The sequence below is a fragment of the Strigops habroptila genome, chromosome 10 (assembly GCF_004027225.2).
Source record: "Strigops habroptila isolate Jane chromosome 10, bStrHab1.2.pri, whole genome shotgun sequence".
NCBI classification, from domain to species: Eukaryota; Metazoa; Chordata; class Aves; order Psittaciformes; family Psittacidae; genus Strigops; species Strigops habroptila.
This window is the reverse complement of record NC_046359.1, coordinates 7,362,285-7,388,400: the sequence shown is the minus strand read 5'-3', so window position 1 is coordinate 7,388,400 and position 26,116 is coordinate 7,362,285. Positions and strand designations below refer to the sequence as shown.

Genomic DNA, 26,116 nt, shown 5'->3' with positions numbered 1-26,116 from the left:
ATTGTAGTCCTTTGATGTAAAACTGAATGTGTATTTCCAGGCAGTTTGGCATCTGAAAATTACTTCCATTGCTAGCAGGTTGATTACTGCTGTTGTGTAATAGCTTTTTCCATCACCCGAAGAATGGAAAGCTTCAAGTGCTTCCCTCTCTGTCTCTGCTAGACTCCACACTCTGACTCAAGCATTTTTGATCTCTGGGGTGCAACCTGCATCAATCCTTATATTAAATTCTGATTAGGTATGTTAAGCAGATTTTTTTTATTTTTTCCTAGAAGCACCATTAAAAACTGTTGGTTTGGGTTGGATTTGTTTTATTTTTTTTCACTGTGCAAAGCAATAGAAAACAAGACTGTTTCAGTCACTTTTGCATAGTCTTATCCAAGCCATCAACTGTAATGATTCTCATGCCTTTTTTTAGCTGTTTTATTACAATGGGTTTAGACCAAAATATGCTCAATTAGCTTAGAAACTGTCTGGATGAGCAAAAAAAGCATTGTATTCTAGCAGATTTTGTTCCGGTTTGTTTATGTGATACTTTTATTTATTTTTTTTCCCCAATAAAAACTTAGAGCACATGAAACAACCTGCAGACTGGGGGCTCTCTAACAGTCCTGGTAAATACTGTCATTGATAAGAGAGAAAGCTTAGCCATAGACATAGAGCTCTGTCTTAGTACAGCAAAATGTGAAGTAAGAATTTAATATTGAAAAATTACTTTCTTGAAGGAGGAAAAAAAGGCCCAACAAAGCAAGTTCAGTGGATATGTGCTACATGTTTAATAAACCCATCACAACAGGGTTCCACTAACCTTTTGTGAGAAATCCAGAACGGCTGTAATTCTGGGGATTTCAGAAGTTCATTCAGTGGGGAATTTGTGTTAACACACAGAGATCTCTGTCTTTTCAGATAACTTTTGTGTAAAGAGCAGTAATCATATATTTTTAGAAAATTTGTTTTGAAGATAGTGTCTTTGGCAACTGCTCGGGAATGCACAGTGTGGGTTTGGTTTTTTACAGTGTGGGTTTGGTTGGGTTTTTTTTCAATGTAGTTAGTTCCAAATCATATTAAAAAAATAAAAATAAAAAGTTACAAGCATTCCATGCTTTCCAGTGCCTAAGACTGTGCTCTGTTGAGCCTTCCAAACTTCTCAAGAAAACCAAGGCTTGGTTATCATTGACCTAGAAACACAAATACCAAAGTCACATTCTGGTGGGCTAGGAAATATGAAATCCAGTTACATAAGATTGTTGGAAGACATTAATGAACATCATTATGCCTGATTTTTTTGTAACCTTTGCTCAATTAAGCAGTGTCTCCCTTCTTCCCTAGTTGGATTTAGATCCTGTAGCATCTCTAGGGATTGCAGGACTTAGAACAGTTCTTCCTTCAGAAAAGACTACAGAAGTTCTTGGCAAATCATTAACTGTGTGAAAAACAATTTTCATTTTATATTTTAGGAAAAACTGTAACCTTGTACTCTTTAATTCAAGAATAACTTAATGTCTTTTTTTATGAAATCTGTATGAAAATTAGGCTTACCTCTGCCATTACAATGTAGTATTGGATTCTTTTCTGGTGGACAAAAGAGTCCTTTCAAAGTCTCTGAAAGGTTATGGTGAGTGAAAACTTTCCAAACAGACTTCTAAATGTCCCTTTCTGATTTTAAAATGTTGTTAGAAGAAAATGGCCTTACTGTTTCTGAGCTATTGTAACAAGTTCAGAAGGAAGTCAGTTAACCTTTCTTAAGGCATCATCATATAAATTCATAGACACAGTTCGAGATTGCCAGTTTATTAGTTTTTAAGGTGCTAGTAACAGTTCATATTTCATGTCTGTAAGTCTCATCAGTTGGTGCTAAAGCATACTTTCCATCCTCTTTCTCTGTGGCTGTAGTACTGTGAAACTTTGAGAATTAGATATAGATCCTTATTTCATGTAATGGATATCTGTTAATGTGTATACAGAGGTGGGTGATATTTTGGTGAATAGCCATGAGCACATGCATTCATCCATAGACCAGAGTGGGAAGGGAAATTATCAAGGGACAAAGAGTATCAGTGAAGAAATACCCCTGTTTCTGGCCTGAGGCATCTTTTTTGATAAATCAAAGGGAAAGTCTTAAGAAGGCTAACATTTATTGGCCTCTGGTAAAAGATTATCAATATACATAGCCTAATTCTCTCTTTTGCCCACATCTATGCTCCTATATTCCTTTCAGTTTAATTTCCCTCTGCATGTAGGCAAAAAGGGAATTTACCTTGGATGTGACTTCCAGGTCTACTCTGACGTTGAACACCATCGTAGTTGTCACCCTATTTGGACAGTCTTTATTACCACTACAGCAACAGTGGTAAATGGTAAATTGAAAGACGACTTAGAAAAATGCAGCTTTTGCCACTCACTTGTCTTCGTTCCTTTTTGACAAGTCTTTTGCAAGTGATGTGGAATAAACCTCCAAAACTTCTGTTGAAATTCTTCTATTTGAAAAAAATTAATCTTCCAGCTTTCAGGTCTGTAGCTGTATGAACCTCACTTATGTGGATGCAGGGGCATATCTGAGCTCCCTCCACCCTTGGTGGAAAAGTGTGGGAACTTCTAGGTGTCCATTTGAGGGTGGTGAGACCACTGGTTGCCATGAGAAGTTGTGGCTGCCCCACCTCTGGAAGTGTTCAAGGCCAGGTTGGAGGGGGCTTTGAGCAACCTGGTCTAGTGAAAGGTGTCCCTGCCTGTGGCAGAAGGTTGGAACCAGATGATCCTTAAGGTCCCTTCCAACCCAAACCTTTCTGTAATTCTGTGATGATTCTATGAAATACTCAGTATATATTTATTATATATAGGAGGCAAACAGCTTCCTCTTTTTTTCCCACTCTGACCTTTGCCTTCCTTTCCTTATTCTGGTGTTGGTCACTGTTTGTCACTGATCATCAGAACATGTATGATTGGGTCCCATGTGCTGCATGCATCTCTATGTATCCCCAAGTATTAATGATTATGTTAGGCACCGTTTTTCTCCTTCATTATTTCTCTTGCCACATAGATGAAGTATGAGACAATAGAAAGTAAATGCATAGTGAGATGCACCATCTCAAATTAAATATTCCTCTTTATTTGAATATATTCTATATCAGCTGGGATAGATACATTATAAAACTGACTTTCACATAGAGACGAGTCCAGAGACCAGAATACTTACATTTGAAATTTTAGGTATATATGTTGTATTAAATAGTGTTTGTCATGAAGAAGCATCTTTTAAACGTGCTACACTTATTTTCTTTCTAGTTGATTCTTCAGTGATGCAGACAGCCAGTGGAGACTTTGTCACAACCTTGATCTCTGACCTTTATAAAAAATCCCTCTTTCCATTCTTCCAGTTTTCTCAATCATCCAACTTATTCTCCCCATTCTATTATATGCAGCAGATGATTTTTAAAATTTCATTTGAGTGTATAAAAGTAACAACTTTTCAAGCACCAGGTGCAGAATAAAGATGACTAAGTAATTAAATGCTACAGGAGCTGCTGGTTGGCACATAAAGCTACAGTGTGATAAACTGATATGAGTTACAATAATGTGCATCTTTTTTTCCTTGAAAGAGTGCGTAATAAGACCTGATTTAAATATGTTCTGGTTTTAAGAAACATTCCCATGTGTTTTCTTTGAAATTACCTTTGCCTTCATCTGTTGGAACTATTAAGCTGATCTGCTCCTTGAATTATTCTATACAAGCCCATACAATTCAGAAGAGAAAAAAAAGGCTGTAAATCAACATTGCATAATTTTGGAAGCCCACTTACTATGCCTGAAAGTAATTTTAAGATGCAATTGAAGGAAATAGGTGCTTACAGGATACGCTAAACAGTGTAAATAATTCATGAATAGCAAAAGTTTCTCCAGCTTTCTAATTTTTCAGGAGTGAAAAAGGCTTTAGCTGCAAAGCATTCCCAACACATTTTGGAAGGCCTTGGTTTAGGCAAATCCCTTGTCTATAAATTCAGATGCTAAGTTAAAAAATGTTAGCTTGTAAGAAGTTAGTTTTTACATTAGAAATCATAAGCATCTCTACTGAAGAGAGGACAAATGATTAGATTAACTTTGTATAACAGAATAAATGGTATATAATTTCCAAAATTATAATGGGAAAAATACATGTTTCACAGTTACTAAAAGAGGAACAAATCGAAATTGGCTAATGGCTGTAAATCAGGGAACTAACACTTTTTCGTTCTCTCCCCTGAGAAGGATTGTGTTAGTGGGGCCCTGGGTTACTCTGCCATAGTCAATTAACTTGAAGGATGTCCCTCATAACTGCAAAATGAATGCTGTGATGCTGTTTGTAGTTGTTGCTTTGTGTGATGCTGAATAAAACATTTCAAGAGTGTAGTTTTGTGAGCCCCTGTCCATCTACCAGTGGAAGAATTCTTTCAAGTCTCAGAGAAGGATTTTTTTAATTATTCTTGGCTGGTATTATTTAAGGTCAGCTCTGAAAACTGTTTGTGTTGATACTGCATCAGTTCATCAGATTTTAGGTTTCCAGGGTTTCCCCCATCTTTTATAAGAATCAAGAATGTCTAAAATTGGTGTTGGCTTCTCCAGGAATCTAAAAATCCATGTCCTGGCTTATTTGCAAATGTACAGAACTGTTGGAAGCATAGATGTTGCATTTGGTAGTCTCTCACCTATGGGATTACTGATGGAAGTGAAGCTTGTATTTTAAACCATTGCCTAATTTAGAATTGTAGTATGAAATATGATGGTATGAATTACTGCCAAGGTTATATACAGCCTGTTTTTGTATGACCAATATAGCTTTAAAATATCATTGAACTTAGCATCATGTGGGAAAAAATAATTGTCTATCTTTGTGCTCAGTGTTCACATTTTCATTTTGTGTTCTCATCTGCCTGCCCAACAAGGCTCAAATAAATACTAGCATTCATGAGTTTACCTTATTAATGGACAGTTTCAGTGACAAGTTTTGAGATGCCCCTCAAGTCTTTTGCCATACCATCACTTATCATTTAGTTAATCTATGCCAAACTCTAGTTTTAATTTTCTCCTAATTTTCTCCCTGAAAAGTATAACTGGCTACAGGAAAGAATTCTCCCTTTAGCAAAACATGTGCTATGCTCAATGCTGTACAAATGTTTTAACGATTTTCGTCCTTAACGACAAAAAAGGGTGTGCATCCGTTCTGAGTGGCATTGGGGAGGTATATTGCAAAACTAAATAAAACACCAAAGTACATGATTGCATTTCTTATTATAGACAAATCTGTAATACGATAATCAAATTCAGTATTGCAGCTTTTATGTTCTTTGCTGGGCTTTTTATGACTTTTCTTCTGTAGTGTTCTTGTAAATGTGATTTTTTCCAATGAAATCTTCAGTTCACTCAAGACAGATGATATTTGAGCTCAAGATTAGATTTATAAGTAGGTTTCTTTTTTGTTCTGTTGCAGAGAGGTTTGCCTGGAAGGACAGGAAAGTATTATTGATATATTTGGTTATTCTTACATCGTGTACTCTCAATGCTCTTCTTTTTTACTGGCAGAAAGAGACAGAGAAATATATTGATTTTTACTAAGAAACAAAGCATAAAGTTATGCAAGTCTGAGTGGACGTTCCAAAAATTATTTTTGCATCTGTGGCATAAGAATAAAAATATATAAACCATAATGTATGAAGTCTATGGTGTGCTCAAAATACTCTTCTTTACTACTAAATCATTTCAATGTTATGATTTCATGTGCAAGATTTCTTTCATTCTAAAAGATTTCGTCAGGATACATTAATAAAGAATGCCATGGATGACTTAGAGTTGATGAGGGGCCAAAGTCTTAGAAATCTTTGTGTTGTCAAGCTCAATTGGAACAAATTTAGAGGCAGGGGCGGTAGAGAATTAAATACAAGGTCTCTTAGGTCAAACTGAATTGAAGTTTTATTGAGGGTGATCAGGAGAAACTGATGAACACACTATGTGAAGATAAACAGGAAGGCACAGCAAAAGAGATCCATCACTAGATAATTTCAATTTCTTACTAGTTTTCTCCAAATGTGACACAGCTTTTTCTTATGTGTTTTGGAAATATTTGGGTAATTGCATAGAAGGGAAAAAAGAAGTAATTCTAGAAAGATTTCCTACTTCACACTGAAGTAAAGTAATCAATCCCCTCTGTTTCTGGCAACATCTTTGAAATTCAAGATTTTGCTTGTATTTTAATGATACATCCAAACAGGCTTTACTAACCAAAGGTTTTTTAAATGAGTAATTTTTGAGCCTTAATTGCACAGTAGTGATAATGGCTTCCTATCATCCTCCTGCCCTGAGACAGATTCCTGTACAGAGAATGTTTTCCTGATTTGTAAATTATGAATGATTTTGAAAAGTCTTAATCTGACGTTTGCTATGTGAAATTAAAATGCTGATACATACTGTGCCTGATTTGAAGGGATTCTTCAGGAATGTTGCTTTTACAATGCTCCAGTTTCCGTAAAAAAAAAAAAAAAAGTTTTTAAAAAGTAGGGCTTGGTTTTAAATTGCATTTTTTGTTTCTTATTAAACATAGTATATACTGAATCCTACAAAGAATAGGGCTTAGTTGTCTTATTTTTGTTATTGCTATGTAAAAGCATGCAGAGACAATGCTGCTCTGAAGAGGTTTTTTTGTAGAAAAGCAGTGGTTACTGAAGATAGGACTTTATAATGCAAGTTCCTAAATGTAATGGAGGTTAGCATATTTTCAGTGAGTAGTTTATGTTGGGTTTGGTTTTTTTAGTTAATTCGGAGCAGAAGTAGAGTGAGAAGGAATGGAAGGATTTGGGAAGATAAGGAGGATAAAGGAATAAAGTGGGGGAGAAGGTGTAGGGGGGATAACATCTTGTTTCCTGCTAAGCTGGAGTCAAGAGGTAGGTGGTTTTTGTGTTTGTGACAGTAAGAGATTTACTGACGAGAGGGATAAGGTAGCATTTGTGAGACATTCATAGTAACTTTTTCGCAGTTTTCTGTAGTGGAAAGCACTCATTCTGTTATATAATGTTGTGAACACTAACTGCTTTTCTTGAGCTGGAATGGGGCCTGAGCAGATTGTGCTAGCAAAATAAGCCTCGATTTTGTAATAAGAGCTAAAAAAATATATTAGAAAAATTAAACATATAATTCTAATAATATTTAAAGTACCTTTCTTTGTGTTTCTTTTGGTAGAAAATAATACAAAGTAAAGACGCAAAACAGCTTCCTTCAAAGTGGGACAGATTTATACTTAAAAAAAATTAATGGAAGAAAATGGTCTATAGGAAACATTACAGCCTACTACCTATGTATGGGAGTTTTTTTGAAAAAAAGGGTGGTTACACTTAACCCTTTAAAAAAAAGTCAAAATTGCTTGAGAAAAAAAACCCTGAAATTAATTTCAAAATTTCAAATAGCATAAAAAAACTTAAAGAATTTTTATATATATATATAAAAATTTAAATTATTTATATATATATAAAGCTCAATTGTTTCTGCATAGTAAGGCTCAAAATACTTTTGGCTAATTTGAAGGAATTTTTTTTTTTTTTTTTTTGTAACGTATTATCATCATAAAAGTTCTGGTTACATATCTTCTAAGTTTTAAAAATGTTAATAAATAGAACACACGAATAGGAGGAAGCATTTTCTAAGGAACGTAAAGTACTTTTGCAGTTGTTTTTTGCAGTTGTAAAATTATCTTCTAAAGTTTCAGTAGATGCAATTTTATATTATTCCAACTACCAAGAAAGAAAAAAGTGTGTTGTAGTAATCTACTATATATTAGCAGTCCTGTTCATAGCAATAAAACCTTTAATTTTAATTTTTTCTTTTTTTTTAGAGGTTAAATGTAGTAGTTTCAGTTTCTGTTATGTGATTTTGAAACCTATCTTTCTTGTGTTCAGTTCTTCAATTCAATTCTACAAAAATTACCCTTCTAGCCTTAATTTCTTGCCATTTCTGTTTTGTGAAATTTACCTTTCATCTATTGCATTCTAAATGACATGTTGGCTATTACTCATTCACTAGACAGGTCTGCTCAGAGAGGTGAAAACAGAGAAAATGGTATCCTATCTGTTGTTTACAAGATCAAGTTACAAATGGCATTCTTCTTTTCCTTCCCAAAAGGCACTGAGGCGTGAACTGAAGGATAAAGAGCAAACCGTTCTCAATGCTGTGGACCAGGCACGAGTTTTCCTTGCTGATCAACCAATCGAGGGGCCTGAGGAACCAAGAAGGAGCTTGCATTCCAGAACAGGTCAGAAAATACTTTTGGGAATGGTCAAGAAAAAGGACTTAATGTCTCTAGTACATATCTGATATCCTGATTACTTGGTTAGACTTCAGAATGTTTCAAATCACATCTCGATTGGTTTTATTTCAATGATTTAGCCTCAAAACATATACTCTGCTTTATAAGTACTCGCATTTTAATGGAAGAAGTAGAAAAATCTGAATTTCCTTTTCCAATTTTTGATTCAAAACACTAAAGCAATTGGTTCTGTCTTTTCCTTTTTCTTAACAGGGTAACATATGCACGTTAAGTGTAGCCAGAATAGTAGTTGAAGGATGCACATATGAATACATATTTTTCCCCCACCCCCATAACCAAAAAATAGAAAAATATACCAAATATCTGTGTAATTAAGTCCTAGAATTATGTTTCTGATATAAGCTACAACATTATAAAATCTTAATTATGTAAGAATTGTTCTTGGTAAAGGTAGTAATCAGTTTATATCAGTTGCTGTAAGATGTGAATAATTTACTGTTCTCTGTAATTTACAAAATTACAGCGTAGCTGCTTGTATCAGGAGGTTTTGTTGGGTTTTTTTTTCCCCCATACATCTTCCTATGCATCTCCATAGCAAACTTTTAAAGTTTGTTCAATGGAAAGTACTGATCTTTCCTGCATCTGTACTTTCTATTACTTCCGTGCAAATGCGGTTTCATATTCCCTAATTCAACTTTGTAGATAAAATTTGAATAGCTGCTGATTAAAGCAAATGAATCATTTTTCCCTGTGATTAATTCTTGTACCTTAGCTGCTGTAATGTATCTTACTACTTCCTTTTTGAACTCCTGACTCCCGAAAACACAGTTTGTCTTTACTGTCAGACTTATTTGATACATTGCATTTCTAATGTTTTGGTCTAAATCACAAGCAACCTTGCAGTTGAAAAATAAGAAATGCTTGTTTTATATTTGCTAATTTTTTCACACAAAAGTCTGACATCACAGATTCTCCTCTGAAAAGCCATAGAACAACCCAACACAAATTATGCCAATGCACAAAATTTTACCAGTGTAAAATGTTAATTTTCTGGCAGGGGTTGATATCAATGATTGAGTCAGTGTTGACTGAAAGTGCAAAAGCAGACTTCAGAAAATGAGCTGCATCATAAATTCTTGGTTTGCAATCTATTGTAGTATTGTTGTTATTGTTGTAGTGTTGTTATTGTTGTAGTATTATTATTAGTTATACAGATGGCAGTGATAACAAAATAGCAGGGAATTTGATGACCATGCTAAAGTGCATAACAATAACGGCCAGGCAGATGGTCTTTAAGTGATGTATGAGTGTCTCTTGTCTAGTCATCATATTTGAAAAACGATCAAATATGTTCAGACTGGGAAGCTTCATAGATGTGCATTGAACTTATTTTCCTCTTACTTGCTCACACTCAGTAGTTCCATAGACTTTCTCATTTTGAGCACGTGGTGTGTGGGTTAGTCTGGGCTACCAGCCAAACTCCCACCCATCCATTCACTCACTTCCTCAGTGGGATGGAGGCAGAAGATAGGAAGAAAACAGTGAGAAAGCTCATGGGCCAAGATGGGGACAAATGTAGATCCATTACAAACTACCGTTATGGGCCAAACAGATTTAGTTTGGCAAAATAAGCTATTTATTGACATTTAAAATAAATATTTAATTACTGGTTTAATTGTGAGAAACAAGAAGAAAACGTGAAAACCACAGCTTTCCTCCCCTCTTTCCCAGGCTCAAATTGACTCCTTCATTCCTGTCTCCTCTCTTTCCCTCTTTGTTATGAAGACAGGTGTTGCTCAGCCTCTTCAACAGGGCAGCAAGTGGTGTGGGAAGGTGGTGGGTCTACAGGCAGCCTAGCAGTTTCTCTCTGCTTCTCCTTTCTCCTCACGTCTCTCTTCTCTCCCAGCCTGGGCTCTTCATGGAAAGTATCTGCCATGGAGCTGCTGTTGCTTCTCCTCAGACCTTGGTGTTCCCTCTGCTCTTTCCCCTTTTTGTTCCCTCCTCCTCTCTCTCTGGTATTTTCTGCTGTATCCTAAATACATTCCCTGAAGTGCCACCATCATGGCTGAGGGCCTCAGCTGTGCCCCGTGGTGGGTCAGCTGGAGCTGGCCAGCCCCAGCAGCCCCTCACAGACACCGTGTGCACAGCACGCAGCGGTACACAGCACTGTATGGTCATGATTTGAACATGGGTTTCGCTGCTTCTATCAACAAGTAACAAAACCTTTTTCTTTTAAATCATAATCACAGTAATTGGAAAAATCATAGTTTCTTGAGGTTAGTTCTTACCCTGTGTAATGTCAGGGGTGTTTAGGAGAGAGGGTTTTCTAATCTAAAGAGGGTAAAGTTGTAAATTTTTTTTCTATTTTCTTCAACCTATCTCTCACCATCCACTATTTTTTTTATTTTATTTTTTTTTTTTCCTCCCCTTACATTGTTGCAAGGACAAGGAATGAGAGAGATTTAGGAGAAAACTGATTAGAATCAGTTTTGAGCTTGACTCATCAACAGCTGTGCATACATACATTCATTGTTCTGTCCAGAGAGAATATTTGTTATAAGATGCCTTATGATAACCCATTATTGTCTATAATGTTCTCACTAATTTCAAATATATCACAAGGATGTAAAATCAGGTTATGAGAAAGCCTTGTTTTTTTTCTTCCCATCTTGGCTTTATGCTTCCTGTGTTGTCCTTCTACTGTACCCTATAGTAACTGCCACATTCAAACACAGTTCTTCACCTTTCAGGAAATGTCCTTCTAAGTTAATCTTATCTCCCATCTGTCTTTTCTTCTGATTTTGTTTTGCCGTGTTTCCATGGGGAGAAAAATGAAAAAGCAAGCTTCGCATTCTTCTTGCCTGTGAGCTGCTTCAGCATCTGAGTGGAGCTGTTTGGTAAACCATCAGGCCAGCTGCTGAATTTTATAGATGGACAGGATAAAGAAATTGGAAATGCTTACATTTTTAGCTTTGTTGTCACATGTCTATGGTATAGGCGAAAATTTAGGTCTGAAAATTTAGGTTTAAAAATTTTAATTGTAATTCTCTATGGCATAGTTACAGTTGGCTTCTTAGATCCTTATACTGCTGGTAAGGTTACAGGTCATGGGAAACATAAAGGAAAGCAGAAATAATATTTTCTGTCTCCAGGGTCCTACAGACTGATGATACAGCTTTGCTGAAATTCTGTCCTTAAAATTCCACTGCTGCAATGAGGGATACTTTTTTTAGAAGATAACATAAACTAACATCTTAGCATATTACTATAGGTCACCACACTGATTCTCACTGCAATAGTGACTGTTTCCAGGAATCTGCAGTATTGTCGAAGTACTTCAGTAGCTTCTAGTTTCCTAGCTTTGAAAACTGCTATTTGGTAGCAAAGGCTGTTGTGGTAAACACATCATTTAACATTAAGCATTTGCCATCTGTTCTCTCCTTTTAATTGAAAGTGTAGGAAGCCCCATAAATAACATCTGTATTATAGGAGAAATATATTAGTAGATATCAATGAATTACATGCATATACTTACTATAAGCTTGTAGACACGCAACATATTCACCTCTTTCTGACACAAATGAAAGTCGAACTTCTTTGTTTGCCACCACTGAGCAAGTTCAGGTAAATTCTCTGCCATAATTTTTCCTCTTAGCAAGGGAGATCAAACTGGAAATAGGCAATTTACTGTTTTCTAATGTATATAGTAGTCAATATTTCTATTTTCAAACACTTGTGCTTGTCCACCAGCTATTGTGTAAAACTAGCTATTACACACAACTGGGATAGTTTTTTTTCTCTGCTATGCATCTGAGCTGAATTTTTAACAGCTGAGTATTGGAAACAGGATGGCCTGAGGCCATAGTGATCAATTTTATTATCGTTTTGGTTTTGTTTGATTTTTTTAAGCCATGAGGACTTCAGGTTATAAGCAAAGTTATATTAATTCTTGATCTGTATGCTCTGTTATATAGTCCAGTTTTAGCTGAAGTACTAGGATGCTGCCCAGGTAGAAACCATGTTCTTGAAGTTTAACTGTTGCCTTGTTTTAAAGACTCCAGAAACCAGTAAAGATTTGTCTGCAAGAGGATTTTCAGTTATGCTACTAGCAGTGCAGATGACTGATGGATGTGAAAGGTTAGGACATTGCTTGAAAGAAAATTCCTTTCTTATACTCTAGAGCGAACATAGTTCTGAAACACTGTAAATGAGCCTCAAGAAAGCAAATTGGAAACTGCAGAATATTAAAAAAAAAATGTATAGAGGAGGAAACATGCTGAGGACACTTGCTTAGAAGGTTCAAAAAATTTCAGAACACGGATATTTCAAAGACCTGTGTTGTTGTTATAGGATGCCATCAAGCCAGGGAGCCCTATCTTTTGTGCTGCCTGACTGTATTTTCTGGTTTTGTATTATTTTGGAATAAAATAGATGCCTTTGTTTTGTTCTGAAATGCTGTTAGGGGATGTATATCTGTCTCCTACAGCCTTGCTGAAGAGCTACCTGCCAGGTAGCTACAGCTACCTGCTGTGCCAGGAAAAAATCTTTATTGATCTTTGGAAGAAATAAAAGGCTTGTCACAATCTGTAGTTACAGTGCTTTGGAAACATAGGGTTAATTCCTTGCTTTTCTATAGTAACTGGGATACAGTGGTGATAGCCTTCTTTCTGCTAGTACTCTCTTCAACAGGAATTGGAAGAAGACATAGTAGCTTGGTAATGCTGTAACAGTACTGTTGTATTTGGATTTTTCTGGTTTTGTGGCAGGAGCAGCCTAAAACTGAATTTATACCTAGTTTATGTATCTGGAGTAACACAAATGTTGGTTGGGCTTCCACTATGCCCACTATGTATTGTGAACTCATGTTGGATCACACCATTTATTACAAAATGGTGGCTTGATTTTAGTGAGAAGTATTCAATGTATTTTGATTATATTGACAAATTACACTGGCTATGTTGGATAAATGCATGATTCTCAGGATTGCTGTAATCTTTTTGTGTTTTCTGGAGATAGATGCTATGGGACAACTTAATTATCTCTTTCAACTTGAAGCTATTTTGTCTTTGTTTCATCCTTCTATGTCTTCCCATCCAGCATCCACTGGGAAATCAACAACCATTATTGAAGGATATGTATATTTGCTAGCATTGTTCTCATTTGTCTTTATCTGGAGCCCATACTCCGGGCCCATCATACCCATCATACATGAGGTTAACAGCTTTCATTTTCTATGCTTTCATGATTCTTTCTTCTGCAGACTAAAGGTGATTTGTCTTTTATCCTGCAGAGACTTTTCTCATTCACTCTTTATTTAATTATATTTCTGTAGTTTGAAGAACGTTCAGGTTTGATAGAAGAAAACCTGAATGGATAAAGATGAAAATGACTGTGCTTTTTCTTTGTTTTGACTACATACGCAATAGATATTTGAATAGGAGAAGAAGGTGACATGCTGTATTATGCTTGCATGGTTGGGTTCTTGGATTCTGGCTAATTGCTACATTTCCACATTAACCAGTAGCTGCTTATTCTTTAAGCTTCCTACTCCCATCTCATCAGAACTAAGTTTTCCATCCAGATTGTTAGAAATCCAGAGAATGCTTTTGCTGGAGTGATACTAAAGACTTCATTCAATGATAGTACTGCTTTTGGTTCTTCTGCTTAGGAGTTTGACAGGGTGCCATTGTGTCTGTTCAAATGATCTGAAAGTTTTCATAATGATTACAGTGCTGTGTCACCCATTGTTTTTTTGCTGCAAAGCTTGACCGAGCCACAGAAGACACAACGTTTAACATAATGGGAGAGGGAGGAGGCATGAAATCAGGACCAGTTCTAGTATATTTTGTTAAGAATATAGCAAAAGTGAAAGGAAATTAATGCAATTTTGGCAAGATGGAGAGAGATCACTAGTTGAAGTCCACATAATGAAGATCAAGCACAGTTGCTTAGAATCAAATCTGCTAGAGCCAGAAATAGTATGAGATCGAAAATAATTTCTTAACGCAAGGAGAATTTTCTTTATTGATAACTTTCCTGGGTAAGTATTCTTCAAGTACATAAGCTTGTGAGGAAGCTATGTGCTGTAAAGTTCAGGCTTGAAAGTTTCCCTTCCATGGCACTCTGTCTCTGCTAGAGACACAGAAAAGCTTTTGGTGTTTTCATTATTTCGTTTGTGACAAAAAAAAAAAAAGCTTATTAAAATCAAGTTTTGCCCACGACGGAAGCATACTGTTTTTCTGCTCTTTCTCCCTGACTGCAAGGTCAGTTAATATCTTTCCTCTCTGGTAAACAGATGGTCTAGTGAATACAGTCTTTTCTTACTTTTTGAGCAGCTGCTGAAGTGGAGATAATGTAATAAGTACCATTAAAAAAAAAAAAAGGAAAGAAAAAAGAAAGAGGGGGGAATATAAGAAAAGCTGATCTTTGAGAAGACTTTATATTAAGTGGGAACAGAAAAGCAACAACCATTGTATAGCGTTTTTTCACACTATCTGCCACTGTGTGTAATGACAGACTGATGAAACAAGTTCCAAACTTATAGAAGAAAATTCTCACTGTTATTTTTTGACGTTTACAATTTTGTGCTATGCAGCCAGTGTCTTGGAGAATGTGTTATCTGCTTGGAAAAAAAGTGATGTGTTGCGCATTAATAAGTTGGGTTGTCGTGATGGAAAACATGAAGGTTATACCAGATGTATTTCTCTCTGAAATTAATAGATGCTGAGTGGTATTATAGCTCATAAAAATGTGTGCTTAGCTCTATTTCCCTAGTAAATGTCTTTTTAGGGCACATTTACAAGCACTTCCAAGGCTTTTGCAAAATAAAGCAGTTTCACAGTGAATTAATATTTTTCAAATAAAATATGTGGCATGTACCCTTTACAATGACACGGATTTGACAAATGTTTTGGGTTCCAGTTCTGTTGGGATACTTTTATCACCCCTGTCAATCTCGAATCTTTTTCTTTCTCAAAATATGTGACCAGCCTGTCATGAATAAAGCTGCCTTGTTTTAACTGGCCAGACAAATAAAGTCAGGCTGTTGTTCCCCTCTTCTATTCCTATTCATTGCTACAGCCACTTTTTTTCTTAATGCTTCTACTGGAGCAAGAAGCACTCATTGAGTCTGTTGTGTCAGTAGCTTTATAGACAACCAAAAAGTTTTGCAAGATTTTCAGCTCTTACTAAAGGTTTCAGTATGTTCCTTGTCAAGTGACAAAGATGATCAAGTGACTGGTTGTTTTAAATGACCTGCTAATAATCTAGTTTAGAACTGTTAAGCCCTTGTGTCTCTGGTTATAGGTAAAGGATGATGCAAGCACATGATGTTGGATAAAAATGGCAGGTTGCAGCTTTGCATATATGTAACTTACTTCAGTTTCTGGATATAATGTCTCCTGTATTCACATGCCAACAAGATGCCAACAAAGGAGGCTTTCTCCACTGGGTCTGCAATTTACTTTTGCTTTTCAATGAAGCTCAGTATTCCCTTTCCTTTTGTAAAGTGTTCCAATGCTAGGTGCTCCATTAATCCTCACTTAAAGTCTTGCAGCTTTTACACCTGAGGCCTGGTTGTCCTCAACCTATAGCTATATCATAGGATACCTCTACCTCAATCTCTGCCACCAGCTGCAGTTTGCCTGCATGCTGCAGTTTAGCGATGTCTAGATTGCTCATGGTCCCTTTGTAGGGACTGTAGTGGATTCTCATTCATTCATCAGTGGTATATTATTAACGGTGTGTAATTCCAAAATTACTTCCAGTAACAATTTATTTGATATCTTTACATAAGCAACTTATAGCTGTTGTTTTTAGTTTAAAACAACAGTTTTTATCTGAAAGGGGTTTTGCTTAGAACTTAAGCTTTATTTCTTTTCCTTTTTCTAAAATCTGTTGCAAAGCTTGGGCTAAAGATCAAACCAGAACTGTGTTGTCCTATGATATAGTTTATTCCACTGCGAATTGCTGGAATTCCTGAGACAAGGTATACTTTATCACAGCATATCTTTGGTTTTCATGTTTATTCTGGTCTGACAGTATTGCAAATCGTGGGTTACTGCCATGTCTCTATATCCCAGAGCTACATATAGAATTTATCTCCCTTCACATCTAGTTAAGCATTGCAGCTTAGTTGTGAGTTGGCTGGTTTTTGGTTTGTTTGAGTATTTTTTTCGCCTCAGATGGCATCTGATTGTGTTGTGAATACACTTTTAGTATTTGTAGTTGAACATGTATCAAGACTAATATAGGCCAATATTTTTAAAAAATATGTAGACTTTGTGGGCGGAAACTGGTTTTGATCTAAATAACTCCCTGTTACTTTTACATCTGGGAAAAATGTGCCTGCCCTTCTCAGCAACAAATTGAGTGTATTCTAATGATTTTTTTTTTTTTTTTTTTTTTTTTTTTTTTTTTTAAGTCTTGCAGGGACTGGGAGTTTAAATATAAGCAATTCACTGAAATAATTAGTATAATCTTCTGCGACTACATCCTGAGGTTGTGTGTATGCCCACTTTGTCTTTGCTAACATGAATGGGATTTCCATGGTTGCTGGGTTGCATGGGATTTAGACACATAAGCCTGAAGTTTGTTAGAAAGAGTGCACCATAAGCTTGGCTCTTTTTCAGTCAAAAGGTTCACTAAACATTTTTAGATTTGCTAAACCTATTTAAACCAGCCTTTTAGGACTTTGGTGTTAACACAGAAAAATGGATGTAGAGCTGCAGAACCACTCACCACATAGTACTCAGTACACCTAGGTTTTTGCTAGTGCAAGACATTCTGATGGTAGAGTGAAAGGTGGTGGTAAGTGATCCAGGAACAAAGCACTTTTCTTGTTCTTTCCACACGAAATGGTGTCCTGATTCCCTATTGCAGTTTCCAGTAGAGAAGAGTGATCTTCCGTTTCCTCCCCCTGTGCCTCCAGAAGTGACAAACCAGCAGTAAGCTGCCTTTGCTTTGCGGATATCATAATACATGGATGTATGAATAGTTTCCTGACTTCTGATCAAGCTTTATTTTGTCATTAGGAGTGATTGAAGTTTATTTCAGCTATGGCAAGGTACACTGTCTTCTACCTTGTACCTGCTGAAATAGATTATCATTTAACGCTGGACTTACTGTCTCGAGTGTGTACCTCAGGAGCACTGTCTGAACACTGAATAGACACAAATAGAGCAGAAATAAACAGCGTATCTTTTCTTCCGCTCTGCAGAGTTGACCCCTGAGGAGAAAGCTATGAGGATTGCCAAAGCTATGCGTAAGCAGTCATCAGAGGTAAAAGAGAAATGGGAGAACCTAAATGCCAGTGCCAGTATCTGGCAGAAACAAGTAGACAAAGCATTAGAAAAACTGAAAGACCTGCAGTGTGCCATGGATGACCTTGATGCTGACTTGAAGGAAGCTGAAAATGTGAGGAATGGCTGGAAACCTGTGGGAGACTTGCTCATAGATTCATTACCAGATCACATTGAGAAAACTACAGTAAGTGTGGAATTCCTGGGAAATATTTAGCCTGTGTGAGAAGCAGACCCCTACATTCTACTACCCCTAGTCACATTAGCTATATACACATTGTACACTTAAATTCTCATGCACAGTTTAAAGTGCTCAAGTGATTGCATAAGCACATGTGATCAGCAAGCTGCAGTAGTGTACAGAATATAACATTCATTACATGAAAAAAATTGTGTTCTAGGATTTAAATATTTTCTTTCTAGAAACACTGTCTAATCCATAGTTAGGTCATGAGTGTGCTTGGAGCTTTGCCCAGCCACTGGATTATGAGTGAGCTGAACCAGTTATTATTCTGGCAGTTGGCAGTAGGCTCCCCTCCTTTTTGTAGTGGTGAGCTGTTAGATCTGTCTGGCCATCATGTATAGCTTTCTTCTTATAAAACTTTGGGAGCTTTTTCAGTCATACAGAAGTATGCACGTGGTTTTAATTTCTGTTCCTTAACTTTCACAGACTTCACACATCTATTGTCTATTTTAGCTTGTATGAGTGAAAATTTATATTTGCCTTTACTTGAATCTGGCTTCTCTTCAGGATTATTTCAAAGTGAAGAACACACATTACCATATTCTCATGGGCATACCAGGCCTTGCAGCCAGGGTTCCAGGCCACCCATGCAGGGCTTGGCACCCCAAGGCATGGCTGCTTGTGATGGTTAGTAGTTGTCCCCTGCTTAGCTGCATGGCTTGGGTGGGGGCACAGTAATGTAAAGTTCCCCAAAGGAGGAATACCGTCTGATAACTAACATTGTCCAGGAAGGCTGACTGGAAACAGCCATAGTGCTTGGGGAAGTGCCTGAATATCAGGGATTCCAGGAGAACATGTGGATATGCGTATGTAAGTAGAGAAAATCGCTGTTTCAGGCAAATTTAGCAGTTACCACCAAGCTTCTGTTTCACAAATGCAACTTTTCACTTTTTAAGCTCAAGAATGAATATAGCAAAACATTAGAGGACCCTGGGGTCATCTACTTGACCATCTATGTCTTCAGCATGGGACACTGGAGTTAAAAGAATGAAGGGCCGTGGGCTGCGACCAGATACTAAAGCAAGCAATAAGATGTTGATGCTGAATAGCTCTTTGTTCTCAAGTTAAGAAGTGATTTGTCATATCTTGATGGCTTTTTCTATAAAGAAGAGTAAAGCAAAGTCTTTTAGATTTTCATTGCTGTGCAAAAACTGTAACATCTGCTGAAGTAATAGGGGCCTGCTGGGCTGTCCAGAAACCAAATGCTTCTGGAACAGAAGCTTCTGCTTACCAGTAGGTTCCTTCTGTTCCTGAGCTGGATGATAAAGGTTTTGAAGGGAGGTAAATAATTGAATTGTCCAAAGAAAATCTTTTTCCAGTTGTTTTTGGCTTGTTTCATGACGTTTAATCAAGCCGTTTATAGGATTGAACAATTAACTGCTCACAGCAAGCAAGACGTTTGATACATCTTCCACTGTAACTAAAATTTGCATCAGTTCTATCTTAATACTTTATTTAGTTTCATTAAATTCAATAAACCTTTTTCTTCTTTTTAATCATTGTAATAGTTTTACTCTAGAGCTGTAACCAGGTAAAACATTGTACTCCTTTTCCTTAGAAGATACATTCCTTCATGCTTTGCTAATTCAATAATAGCCTTTAAACTGATTTTTGTCAGCTGCTTAATACTGGAAAACTATAGTTACTGAACGCATTTTTTTCTTAAGAGCGCTTTACACACTCTAGACTGCTAAAGCGCCTGCTAGAGCATTGCATATTTCTTTTTGGAAAGAAAAGCTCTAAAACGATATGGCACCACTAAAAACCTAGTTAAATTGTTTTGGGGCACAATTTGAATATGGGCATTTGAGTAAATATACTCTTTTCTCTAAAGATGTATATGAAGGAGTGAAGGAGTTAATAAGAATACTGAAGTGAGTGAACTTTCTTTGCCAGAGAACTGAGTTGTGTACAGTTATTTAGCATAAGCTGCCACGTTGGGCAAGTCAGCACCATGTTGCTTACAGTGGCTTTTGTGCTGCTCAGGTGTCTGTTGAGAATAAATAAATGCTTCTTACTCTTTCAGGCTTTTAGAGAAGAAATTGCTCCCATCAACTTGAAAGTTAAGACAGTGAATGATTTGTCCAGTCAGCTGTCTCCACTTGACCTTTATCCATCGTTAAAGATGTCTCGTCAACTGGATGATCTTAATATGCGGTGGAAACTTTTACAGGTATTCTTCTGAATGTGTGCAGTAGGTGTGGGAGGAGGGATGCTTCTCTTAAAAAGATGCATGATTACCATTTGTCAATTATTTCTATCTTTAAGGTGTTACTCTAGTGGTACCAAAGCAACATAGGGAGCTGTCTTTCCTTCTGTAGCTTGACAAAACCTTTTCCTTTCTCAGCAGTTTACTCACTCACGAGACCGCATTAATCTCTGGAGACTAGGGGGAACTATTACTGCATAGTATTTTGTATGTCTTATAGCAGTATTTTTATCACATAAATCATTGTCACTGAGAAATGGTGTACATATTTCTGTTGTGTTTTCAGCTTGTGTGAAAGCTGTTTTATTTTGGGTTTGAGTGTTAAGTTTCAGCAGGGAATTTCACTTAAAGTGACTTAAGTATTGGTAAAGCTGTAACCAGATGTGAGAAATAGCACATTTAGCATTATAAAACAGAAGAGAATATGCTGTGTGAAGGATTCATATTGCTTAGTTATGATTATTGTGCTTAAATGGTCTGAGAAAGGTAAATCAGTATGCCTCATTACTGTTCAAACTCATGCACAGTTTCAGTGAATGATCTAATGAAGTTTCTTGCATCAGTTAAAAATTCATTAATCAATTTTTGCACTTTGTCACTCTCTTTCTGGTAGGAAATACTTATTGTGAGTCAGCTGCTATTTATTTCTTTACCTGGCTTCTAAGTGATATTAAGTGTCTGAAAGAATTAGGGTAAGGATGAAGGATCTGTCACCTCTCTAGCTGAGGGAAGCGGGACAGAATTTTCAAAACCTGAGCATCAGTTTCTGGGCCGAATGAGTTGCTCCTAAGAGGCAAAACTATTGTGTCATATCAGACCTTCTCTTTCCTAATATGGTGGTGGTTTTCTTTTTATTTTTTTCCTTCTTTTTTTCTTTTGTGTGTATGTCCTCTCAAACTGAGTTAACCAAGCAGCCAAACTGCTGCTGGGTGCACTAGTGCAGTTTCAGTTAATAAACCAGGGGGGAACCATGTCAGCCAGTGAAGCAGTATCTTCCAAAATGGTTTCATGCTGGAAAGGCAGCTGTGAGATCAGTACAATCAAACTGAGACCTGCTGACTATGGAAATTTGGACAACAGAAGGGTTGGTAGGAGATGAGGTTGGTATAACAGTCAGCTATAGTCACCATGAGCCTACTATTATTCATTATTGATCTGCAGTACTCTAACAAGAACACTGCAAGAATATGAACACGACATTCATCGAGCCAATGAAATTAAAAAAAGTAGCCTTGAGTAGCTGGATGTCAAGTAAGTGCTATGACGCACGGACTACCTAAATTTATATAGCTAAAAATTAATGTAAACAAGTGTTTTTATTACCATGGTTCTGGTGTTACAAACTAAATACAATGTGAATTTTGTGTGTTTGTGTTTATGTGTAGATGTCTGTAGAGGATCGCCTTAAACAGTTACAGGAGGCACACCGAGATTTTGGGCCTGCATCACAGCACTTTCTTTCCAGTAAGTTCTTTGACTTAATAGATGCATGCGAGATATGACAGCTTTCTCAAACACCAACTGCTCTTTACTCCAGATTTCCCTATGGCTTGAGAAACAGGAAGTTCCTCTACCGTGTTATCATCTACTTCCCTGTTTTTCTAGGGGAGTTTCATCTTCATAACTCCACTGACATTTTCACTGGTGTGCTTCTCACTGTAATATCTTGCTGAGTTATTATTGCACTCCTGGTTACTTTATTCTTTGTCTTCTGTTTGCTGCAAGGTCTGACATTTGGCTGTTCCAGAATCTTTATGTGTTCATAACCACATCTTCTCAGCCCCTGCTACCTCTTTTCCTCAGTTTCCTTTTGCTTCCACACTGGGATCATACAAAGGAAGAGCTGCCTGGATCTGGATTGAACCTCAAATAAAGGGGTGCAGAAAGCAAACCTGCATCAATTCCTCAAGACCCGTCCTTTCATCATTTTCTAGTGAAAATTGTAAGCCTACAATCTCCCATATACTAAGAAGGCAAAAGCAGATGCTTTTGCTCCCTCGTTCTCATTTGACTTGTTACAGATAGATAGGTTGCGATAACATCTGTGACTTTCTGATGTTCTAGCCTACCTGCCAGCATCAGAGCTCATGATACAAAGCATTAGCCCAATCAGGTCTCTGGTTTTGGCTGAGGGCTTCAATAATAAAGACAAATTTATTGCAGGAGTTGAGAAGTGAGCATAACAATAAGCAGCTCTGTCCCAGAGATTCTCAAGTGCCGTATGTCACTGTATAGCTAAACAGCTGATGTAATTTCAAAAAATAAATAAATCTCAATTTATTCTGGAGTTACATGATAACCATATTCTCTTCTTAAATTGACTGGATTTTCAGTAAACATCATGGTAAAAAAGATGCAGTGTATTTAAAATATTAGAGCTGCTATGCTAAATAATGATTCCTGGAGCCACTTTGTCTTTTCTTTTTTTAATTGACAGACCAAACAAACAACTTTAAAAGTATGTGATTTTTTTTGGGGTGGGTTTTTTTTTGTTTGTTTGGTTTTTTTGTTGTTTTTTTTTTTCTAAACCCCATTAGAAGTATTGTGGTGTCGCCACCGTGGTTTTATAGCCCTTCCAACCTTGAATTTGTAACCTTGACAGTACACCTCTGTAATAATTTGTTAAAAAGAATATAGATAGATTGGTACCTTTGGCGTTCTTGGAAAATGCCAGATTAATTTTTGGGAGAGTAGTCAGTCTAGTGTGTGTAATTAAAATAGACTAGGAAGTAACATAGAGAAGATGCAATTTCCCCTACACTAGTTGGTTTGAGAAGTTCCTGACTTTACTCCTGTGCCACTGTTAAGTCTGTTCACCTCACCTGGACCGAAGCAAATATTCAGGTGACCAATTGGCGTGGGGGAAAGCCAGTGAAAGAGTCTACATGAAAAACAAGGAAGATTTTCAGGCAAGGTTGGCTGGTGTTATTTGTCTTGACCTGGATCATTTCCTTGATTTAGGTTGCAGTGTGCCACAACAAATAATTGTATTCAAAAGACTGAGTGTGAACTGGCTTTGTTGCTTGATAAAACATTCATAGAATTATTTCCAAAGAGACTATGCAGTGGCTTATCAGCATGCCTCAGCCTTGCTTAGGGCATCTTCTCCAGGCTTAGGGGAACATTCAGTTTATGTTACATACAAAAGTCAAGAATGGCAAGTTGATCAGAACAGAATGCCTGTTGGTAGTACTGCAAAAAGCTATAGCCAAGTAAGTACTACACTTCTCCAAAACCAAATAATATGCAGTCACCCCTTTAAATTATTTGCTAAAAACAAATGACCTCTTTCTCCACACAAACTACAGCAAAAACTTCTTAAAAGAACCAAACCTGTTTTAAGAGCTTGAACTAGACAGAGTTACAGAACTTAATACCTACACTTTATATAAAGTCTGTTAAGTGAAAGTCAAGCACAGTAACTTCAAAGGAAATTAATAAAAAAATCATTAAATCTGGAAAAATGAAGGTTTTATCCTGACAGCTTGAAATAGTGCATATTCTAAATGAAATGTTTCAAAACTTTTTAGCAGCCATAAATGACTTCTGTGAGGAACAAGTAAAGCGGTATTCTGAATAAAATAATCTCAAACTCCTAAACCTGAGAGTATGATATGTATGTCTTGTACAAATCTGTATCACCAAAGCTGCACTGACAGCAGCTATTTAAATTTACCTCACCTTCTTGCTTCAAATCCTAATAAGAGACCATAGCTTGCCATCATACTATTTTCAGATGTCTAGCTCCTAGTTGTCATTTAATCTGTAAACTTTTTCTACCTGTTCATCAGATTCATTATAAGGGACCTTATAATTTCACCAGGTTCATCTTTTCATTGAAAAGGCATTCTAGATGAGATTATCTAGCACCCTGATTCCAGTCCCATTAATCCAGTGATTTCATCTCTGCAGTGGCTAATAATATTTCTTTACTAAAAAGACACAGTGCAGTGTTTAATACTGCTTTTGGAGCTTTTTGAAAACCAATAATATGGATTCATCCAGACCATTGCTAAGCAAGTGCTTCAGAATATTTTTGAAGAGTAGCAAACAATATGGCATCGTCTTTTTCCTAAAGTGTCCTACAGTAGGAGGCTGAGGTAAAGCAGTATTAGTAGGGCACTACAGTCTATGATCCCTCTTATCTAAGCTGTTTTTCCTCTTCCATCAGTTGTAGGCAAAATGTAATTGCTCTTTTTTTCAGTGCTTTTGAAATGTAAAGTAAGCTCCTTGCAAGTTAGTGATCAGTAAATTTTACGCATCCCTAATACAGGTAAAGATGAAGAATCCTTATTATCTGTGACTCTTTGCAAAGAGGTTGTTTTGCTGTCTCTTGCTTTTAGAAACAATAGCTTGGGTTTTTTTCCTGTAATTCATTGTTTTTTTTCTAAAGCACATGATCCACTCATCTCTGTGGTGTTTTGTGTAGTCTTAAAAGATCCACAGTGTGCTAACTCCACATGTTCCAAATAAATAGCCCAGGTCTTCAACTGGCCTGCTCAAATTATCTTTGAGTGGTGTCCAGCCTTAATATCTGCAGGCCTGCTAGTGAATGGCAGAATCAGTAACTACTCTGTTCAGTTTTCATGAAGAAACTAATCTTAAATAAGAATGGGAATATGATTTTGCAGAGCTTCATGCAGTGAAGAACTTGCAATGTTTTTGGAAAGGTTGTTCCAAAATAGGCAGAATATGACTTGGCCTGTAATAACTAACAGTTTAATTTATTATGTTGTTTAGTCCATATCTATGTCAGTGTAAAATATCTATAGTTTGTCACAGCACATAAATTGTACGTAAACAAACTATGGCCAGATTTTTCTTCTTAGTTATCTAACTTATTAGTGTAGTAGTACCAGAGCCACCATAGCTGCCAAATTGCAACACTGAAGAAACTTTACCAGGTAACTACCTCTTTATTGCAAATATTATTTTCTTCTTTAAGTAGTGATATGGAATTTTCTCTTATTTTTCCTAGTGAATAAAGTAGCTTACTTGATTCCTGTAATTTCCTAAATATTCTTCGCAGTTAATCTTTATTTCAGTACACAAACATTTCTTAAATTATAAGGCATGAAATTTTGTGTGATCAAGGAAGAGGTGACAGCCATTAAACCCCTCAGGGAACAGCCAAGCAGGAGCAGGGTGGGACCTGCCTCTCTGCAGCAGCACCAGCCTATGGGGCATACGCAGCTTAGAAGTCTTCGCTGCAGCCTTGAGAGGTCTTAAGGGAAGAGGAGAGAGTTACTTTCAAATGGATTTTTTTTTTTTCTCCCTAAAGAGGGATGAGCTTTAAATTGAGCCATGCTTGTAGAAAATTACATTGTTGAGAGTTTAATTACTTGAGATCCAGTGTGGATCAAAGCTGTGTCTCATTTTACCAGGTTTTTAAGAAGCGGTGTTAGTACCTAAGAGTAGGCTTTTTGTCTTGGAAGTGTTGGCATGTGTGTACACTTTAAATTCATCCCATTGTGATGATCGGTTATTCCTACCCGTTCTTTCAGTCTCTACTTCTCCACTGAATCTAGTGAAGTGAGTTTCTTCTATAATGAAACCCTAATTCACCAGGCACTAGTCCAGTAATTTCTGGTAGGACACATATGTACCTATGGTTCTTCAGTAAATAGCTACTTTTAAGTTGTGCACCAGCAGTCCTGTCGGCCTGAACAGTTTTCCCCTCTTCTCTCCTGGGATCTTTAAATAAGCAGAGTTGTAGCATCACGTATGACTTCATGCCTTTTGTAACTCACTGTGCAGAAGGCTTCTTGATGTTATGGATGGTATTTGCTCATGTATCAGACTAGCATAAATTCTGCAAAGATTACTGCTGTTCAGCAAGGAGTCCAAGGGCAGGTTTTAATGCCTTTTTTGTTGGTGATACAGTATTAATCAATATTAATTTGAGTTTTAAATAGGCGCTAAGGTTGGTAAGTAATAAAAATAAGGTTCATATTTCTCCTTTTTGTTCTGTTGCAGAGCATTAATTATAGTAGTGGAAGCATTTATTTTCAAACCTTAAACTGATAATAATTGTATTGTTGTAGGAAAACCAGTGTCTCCATTTTCACCGGATGGATAGC

At 36.7% G+C, this 26,116-nt stretch overlaps 1 protein-coding gene across 9 annotated transcripts in view; it reads left to right on the top strand.

Annotated features, from left to right (window-relative positions):
- UTRN (utrophin) overlaps positions 1–26,116 on the top strand; it is a 374,126-nt gene that overhangs the window by 277,503 nt on the left and 70,507 nt on the right. For 7 of the 9 annotated variants that reach the window (XM_030500119.1, XM_030500120.1, XM_030500121.1 and 4 more), the window contains 4 exons: positions 8,140–8,269; positions 17,502–17,770; positions 19,854–20,000; positions 21,422–21,500. In XM_030500119.1, the coding sequence (XP_030355979.1) occupies positions 8,140–8,269; positions 17,502–17,770; positions 19,854–20,000; positions 21,422–21,500 (625 nt within the window). Of the gene's footprint in view, positions 1–8,139; positions 8,270–17,501; positions 17,771–19,464; positions 19,469–19,853; positions 20,001–21,421; positions 21,501–21,761; positions 21,979–26,116 lie in introns of those variants that run through there. The other 2 variants (XM_032920200.1, XM_030500126.1) reach the window with 2 other exon arrangements.